Source organism: Zeus faber (assembly GCF_960531495.2).
Source record: "Zeus faber genome assembly, chromosome: 7".
In the NCBI taxonomy this organism is placed as follows: Eukaryota; Metazoa; Chordata; class Actinopteri; order Zeiformes; family Zeidae; genus Zeus; species Zeus faber.
In genome coordinates, this window is record NC_137203.1 from 20982233 (window position 1) to 20989854 (window position 7622).

The 7622-nt window shown below is 41.4% G+C and overlaps 1 protein-coding gene across 1 annotated transcript in view; it reads right to left on the reverse strand.

Annotated features, from left to right (window-relative positions):
* rtkna (rhotekin a) overlaps positions 1–3510 on the reverse strand; it is a 64394-nt gene extending 60884 nt beyond the window's left edge. The window contains exon 1 of the mRNA XM_080003178.1: positions 3377–3510. Coding sequence (XP_079859304.1) covers positions 3377–3484 — 108 coding nt within the window. The 5' untranslated portion in view covers positions 3485–3510. The remainder of the gene's footprint in view (positions 1–3376) is intronic.
* Positions 3511–7622: the final 4112 nt, after the last annotated feature.

Consider the following 7622-nt stretch of genomic DNA (forward strand, 5'->3'; position numbering starts at 1 on the left):
CCCTGTCCGACACGGTTTCTGATCGGATTCCATGGATCGGGAGACCCAGCAATTTGTGGCTGCATGTCCTGTAGGCTCACAGTACAAAAACTCCCGTCAAGCCCCAGCTGGTCCCCTCCAGCCTCTGCCCCTTCCACATCGTCCGTGGTCCAACGTCTCTCTGAACTTTGTCACTGGGCTCCCCGCATCGGAAGGTAACACTACTATCCTCACTGTGGTAGATCGGTTCTCCAAAGCTGTTCAAGGCTGCTCACTTTATTCCGCTCCCTCATTTCCCACAGCCAGAGGGACGGCCGGAGTCATGCTAAACCAAGTGTTTATGTAGTGCACAGCCTCCCTAGGGACATTGTCTCTGATAGGGGGCCTCAATTCATGTCTTGTTTCTGGACTGAGTTTTGCAGTCTGCTAGGGGAGACCTTCCTGTGTTGCATGGTTTCACGGAATCTTATCTCCAGACAACTGTTATGGGTTGAATATGCCCATAACACCTTGCCCAGCTCTGCCACCAGCCTCTCTGCATTCCAGTATTCCTGGGGCTATCAGTCTCCTCTGTTTCCCTACACTTTGTAGAGCCATTCCCCATAGCCAATATCATCAACACAGCGGCCGTTCATCTGCATCTTCCCCAGTCTCTCCACATCCGTCCCACCATCCATGTCTCTCGACTCAAGTAGCCTAAGGAGAGTCAGCTTTCCACCGCCCACCCGGATCATGGATGGGTCCCCCATTTATACGGTCAGTTGCCTACTGAGGTCTCGGCAAGGAGGAAGGGGTTTCCAGTATCTTGTTGTTTGGGAGGGATACGGACCTGAGAGAGAGGTCGTGGGTCCCTACACGTGCCATCCTGGACCCATCCTTCACCCAGGACTTCGACCTAGACCATCAGGACCAGCCTGGTGGGACATCAGGAGACTCTCTTATAGGGGGGGGTTCTGTCATGAATCCTCCCTGATCTCCCAGTATATTTGTTTTCATGTTTTATTTTCCTCCTTTTCATCTCCTTACGCCATGTCACTAACTGCCATGTAATTTCAGATCCGCACACTCCCTTTTGCTTTGCGCTCACTCCCTTCCCTTCACATGGTTGCCCCTGCCCTCAGTATAAATATCCGTCCACTTCCCTTTGTTCTCTGCCAGATTGTCTCTTTATTACGCTGAGCTTTCGCGCAATACTACCCGTTTCCTGTACCTTCCATCCAAACCTCTGGCTGTTTCCCTGGATCCTGGTTCTCTGCCGGTTTCCCTGCCGGATAAGTTTGCCTTCTGACTGATCTACTGGTTTTGACCCCTGCCTGTTTTTTGGAATAAACCTTGTTACCTGATTGTTTTTGTATGGCGCTTATGGGTTCCTATCTGTTCTGAGTCAGTAAGCGTAATAAATAATCGGCATAGGTGGGTACTGAGAGACACCATAAAAGGCAACTAAATACATAGATAACATAATAATAAGGTTAGTGAATATGATTAATGTGTCCCGCTGTAGTAGATTGTATTAGATGACAGGGAGTGTGGACAAACACAACAGACCAGCATATCTCTTTAATTTCCTACATAAACTTAATGACAATCTTTATCTCTGATATGACTGCATGAAAACAGATTTTGCCACCGGCCTCTTTGAGTTCGATTTGAGAAAATGTAATGCTATCTCTTGTGCTCTATCAAACATCCGAGGGCTGTTTATTTAATTGAAAAGAAAAAAGTTTAAATAGTCAGGATGATGATTTAGACAAAATATTAATAAGTTTAAACTCTGAAAGCTTGGCACGAACGCAGCACAGCACAAATGCACAGACAGGGCGATCCCGGGTGTTTTGATAAAGCGTCTTTGGAAAAGTGTTTAGCCCACTTCATTGACATGCCACAGGTTGGTCCCACAGAGGAAGAGGGGGGAAGAGAGGGAGAATAAAAGAATGACCAAATTGAGGATCATTAGCATTACCCACAACACAGAAACCCATTAATCTTGTATAAGTACCATCAGAGAGCAGATTAGGGAGTCAAGGAAACAATGGCAACTTTGTCAGAGGACAGGAAGTCTTAACCCTGATAAATGACTAATCCAGAGTCCAAACTGTGGACGCCGGGAGTACGAGCACCTTCAGGCTCGAGTGCCGAACGGTAAATTAGAAATTAAATGTCTTATATTAGCCACGATCCACAATCAGGGTCCCGTTGCCTAATTGTTCTACAACGGTACCTTTTGTCGCCAAACTAATTTGAAGAGATCGTCATCTGCCTCGCAAAAAAGGTCCATTCACGGTTGAAGGACGGCATTTTACGTGTGAAATCCACTGCCCTCGGTGCCCATTAAAAAGACTATGGCCTCATGGATGGTCACGGATATAAACTCCAGGGCCTCGGAAACCAGACCCACTGCAATTCCATAGCGATGGATCAATACAATTAAAGAGCGTGCCAGACATCCCAGTTTAGTGGAGGCTTCCTGTGACATGAATTATACAGAAAGCATTAGCAGACACTATAGTCTGTGATGGAGCGAGAGCGAGAGAGAGTGGTTGAAAGGAAAAGGAGGGAATCAATACTCTACATCACACCATTAACATACTTTGGGTTTTTGTTTTTTTCTTACAATGGGGTTGGAACCTGTTTGTTTCCCTACAATTTCTAAATGGATCATGACACCTTTTTCCTTTATACTTCATTAAAGGATTTAACCTTTTCAACTGTTGCATGTCAAATGAGTGTGTCTTTGGTCAAAAGTGAGCATGAGAGCAACACACACACACACACACGTGCAAAGAGAGAGAGAAAAGCCTTGATCAAAACATTTTTGTAGCCCGTGAGTAAAATAATTAGAGGTTACATTGAAAGTCCCTCTGAGCCTGAGAGCCTGTCCTGCAGTAGCTAATATGAAGCAGATGTTGGAGAGGTGCATGGGCTCAAAGCACACAAATGATGCACACAAATCAATTTATATAGAGTTTCCAGCAGTGTGGCGGAAAGTAACTAAGTATAAATACTCTGTTACATTTCTCAAGAAGCTGTGCTTACAAAAGTAGATTCAGTTTCGGAGAATTTCCGACTTTTGCGCCACTACATTTCAAAAACACTGTATTTTCTGCTCGACTACATTTCTCAGTCACATATTTCTACTTTGCTCAATGTGTGTGTATATATATATATATATATATAATTATATTACACTATACGTTACGTAAACTGTAATCAGGATATGCATATATTATATTGTATTATATTATTATGCTGTATTATAGACTGTTATACAGTATCTGACACTAGATATGACAATTGCTTTTACTTTTAATACTTTAAGTACATTCCAGAGTGCATTTATCTGCTTTTACTGAGGTAGAAATCTGTGTGCGTGTGCGTGCGTGCGTGTGTGTGTTACCTGTGCGGGGTCCAGGTAGCTCCTCCTGAACCTCCCCCGTCGTATCTCCATTTCCAGGGCAGAGCCCCGGGCCACAGTGGCCCTGGCTGTTTGATTCCGGCAAAACATATTCCACCACCACCACCACCCAAAAAATAAAAAAAATAATAATACAAATAAACACAGCGAATGTGCTGTTATCTGGACCGAGAGCTGGTCTACCCCCAGAAAGCGCGGAAGGCCAAAGCCCGGAATGGATCCCGACGGGGCCGGTTCTTCTGACGTGCCCTCCCGCGGTGACGCCGCGCTCCTCGCACCCACCCGGGTCCGCGTCCGCCTCGCTCGGCGTGTTGGAGCGGCTTTCCACCCACTCGGTGACACGCGGTGACACCGCGCACCCCGACTTCTGCTCCTCGCCCGGAGAGCAGGGACCTCTGCTGGCTGCGCATGTGCAGCGGTCCAAGAGGCTGGGCGCGCTGCTTCTATTTTACTGACATTTTCGTGACGTTTTATTTACTTCATGAAAAATATCATTTTTAGTTATTTATTTGCAATTGTATTGAAATGCTTTATAATACACAGCATTTTCATAGTTTCTCCTGCTGGATTGTTTTCAGCATATCTGACTTGAAAAGAGTATGTTTGTCCAAACTGAACTTAACTAAACTACAAAGTTATTTCTAGTATATGACGTGTGTTAAAAGTTTATTGCAAGTATATGAAGCATGTGAAACGTATATTTATAGTATATGAAGTGTGTTAAAAGTATTCTTCTCGTATATTAACAGTGGTAAAAGTATTTTGTAGTATATTAAGTGTGTTAAAACCATTTTTCTAGTATACTAAGTGTGTTAAAAGTATATTTCAAGTATATTTAGTGTGTTTAAAGTATATTTCTAGTATATTAAGTGTGTTCAAAGTTTATTTCAAGTATATGAAGTGTGTTAAAAGTATATTCCTAGTATATGAAGTGTGTTAAAAGTATATTTCAAGTATATGAAGTCTGTTAAAAGTATATTTCTAGTATATTAAGTGTGTTGAAAGTATTTTTCTAGTATATGAAGTGTGTTAAAAGTATATTTCTAGTATATTAAGTGTGTTCAAAGTATATTTCTACACATTTACGTATGGTGAGTGTACTTGAAGTGAATTTTTTTGTACTTCCTATTTACTTTACATACTTATTTAATGTACAGCTTTAGTACACTAGTAAATGTGCTGTACGGCACACAAAAATATATTGAAACGTTAACCTAATTTAAGATGTACTTTAGTAGCCAATACAGCTGATAAAAGTGTTATTTTGGTCGTCAAAAGTAATCAAAAATATATTTTCCTTACGCACATTTTAAGTACAACTTGTGACATACTACATACAACTAAAGTGGTTTCATTTTAACACAACTTTAATATATTGTGGATACAATATATATGCTAAAAATATTGAGTATACTTTCAGATAACAGACTTAAGTGTACTTTGTTCACTTGGGTGATATTATTTATTTTTTAAATATTGATTTAATATTTTTTGTTTATCTTATCTTTCAGTTATTTGTTCTTATTTTATTTAAACAATTTTAGGTTTAGTGTGAGGTTATAATATACAAAGTTTTTATTCAAATTACCTCCTGCAAAATAGCTATTGGCATCATTAAACTGTCTTTGGAATCAATGCATTATTGTAAAAATGTCATGTGAGATTCTGTTCTTTCATTTACAGAAATCCAGTTATTTATTATATATAAACTGTGCTATCTGCAGGTAGGAAATACAACACAGGGTTACAAAGTAACAAGGTACAAGTTATTTGTTACTTGGCTTAAATCCACTTTAAATATACCCGTACTCACTTACAGTATGTATGCTGTATACTTATGTATACACTTATGTATTCAGTTGCATATTCAGGAAACTTTTGAACTTGAATCCATTACATTTCAAAACAAATAGTTCTTACTCTTCTTAACACATTTTACTCTTCTCCATTTCTTACACAATCCATTACTTCAGTTAGTTTTTTAATCTGGAATTATATTTATCATCAATCATTCCATATCCATATCCTTGTAACTTACTATGACACCACCTATATTTGATGTTATTTTATTTTTACATTCCTTATGCAATGCCATTTATTCAAATGCATATTCGTTTATTCTATTAGTTTATTCTTTTAGTCTGGAACCTCTCCGTTCATTTTCAATTTCCAATGGGCGCACAACAAAATGTCTCTGGACACAACGGGATCAACCTACAACCAATCAGAGCAAGGAAACATGTGCCGTAGCTCTGAGCGAGTGAGTTGGTCAATTCAACTTTTACCAAATCCTGTCGGAAGTACGGCAAACACATGTTTCTTATCAACAAAAGCTTTTTAGGGAAAATATACCGTCCAGTTTATTTAATACTGTGGCGATAGCGGATTAATTGTGATTGTGTTATTGCGACGGTATACGGTATAGTTAAATGCATAGACTGAATTACAGTTAAATTTTGCAATTAACTGGAGTTAGACTGTTCTAACTGGTCTAATTAACGAACTTAATATCCACATTACTAATAATTGCTTCTCAAATATCTATTGTATGTAAATATTGCCAAAAGTCATCCTCAAAATATCATGACATTATTGATAATGAATTATTTGTCAAATATATTGTGGTTTTTGATTTTGTCAATATCTCCCTTCTTCTCCTTTGTCTTTTAAGTGAGTGTTTCTTTACACTCTGATTGCAAAAGGGACCAGGACAGTCAAAAATGTATTAATTCAGTGGAAGGTGTGTCTCTGGCATTTCTGATTAAGTTTCTGCGCTCCACTCTTGGACTGCTTGAATGCCAGTTTCATTAATATCAATTACGCAGCCCTGGTGGGGCGGCTGGGGAGGCAGGGGGGCCACGCTGGGGCTGCCATATGGCAAAGCAGTTTTATTTACAAGCATTAGCAGCAGACCGTGAAGATGCTGCCGGAATGTGAATCTCAATCCTTCCTAGGCCTCTTGAGCGTCGCAGAAAATGCACCGGAGCCGCCGCTGTGCGTGGAATCCTGAAGGTTCACAAGGTCATTCAGGGATGAGTGTCGCCAAGGCAACAGTGGGGGGGCATGCACACAGGAAGGCTTGTGAACACCATGTGGCTCACGGGACTGGGACTGGGACTGGGGATCGTGACCCCCGGCCAGGGGAAGACCGTTTTTTCAAGCCGTATTCAATGCGATCTTAATTGTGAGAAATATTCTTTGTGCGTGAAGCCTCCCTGACCGGTAGCCATCGGCCATTCACGCTTATTCCAGCCGTACGAAAAATCATAATGCCGGCCAAGCCCCCAAAGGCTTGTACATGAGGCTTGTTGCCTAAGTGTTTGAAGGTCAATTGTAAATTCTTCGTAACTGCAACGTTCCACTATTTATGTGACATTATTTGTTAAACGTACCACACACATTAGGTATTTATCCTTTGTTTCAGTCTAAATGGCGCTGTCTGCTCCTCTGTCTGTACTGGTCTTCCAAAGGTAAAAAACGTCTAAATGTAGTCTCTATCCAAACATCCTTGTTGCTGTTATTTCAGGGACATTTAAACGAGAGCCCGCATTAAAATTCACCGTGCAGTGCTTTTGTGGGACTGGCTGTTGAGGGGATGCTGTTAGTTGCCACTGGATGCTCTTTTAAAGTCCCCGACCCAAATAACACGTCCTCTTCACAAACAGTGGGCGCACAAAAAACCATCTCTGCAGCCCAATCTGGATGTTTTTAAAACTTGATGAACGCGTCTGATAGCCCCCCAGCCTCTCGTTTAGAGGCGGGATGTTTGTTGACGTTGGAAATAAATAACTGGAGGCAGGCGGCCAACTAGAGGACTCTCATGTGAAATGCTGATGTTTACACGCTGCATGCTGCTTTTTGGTCAAAGGGGGGTGGTAGACTGACAGAGAGAGAGGGGGGGGGTTGGCTGTTCTCCTCCCCCGATCATCTTTCTCTCAACTTCTGGCCCGTGCAGATCGAAACTCCAACCCTTTGGGGGGAAGCGTAGTTTGCCGCACAGGCGAAGAATTATTATTATTTTTTTTGCTGTGGCCTGTTCAAAAAAAAACAAAAAAAAAACTAGTGTGGAAGGGCAAAGAGAGATTCAAGTTTTAAGATCCCCCGAAAATACGTCTTATTATTTGTTTTCTCTTTTTTGCTCAGACACACGTCCGCAAAGCAAATTACCACAAACAGAATTGATCAGTGAGCGCGAGAGAGAGAGAGAGAGAGAGAGAGAAGACACATG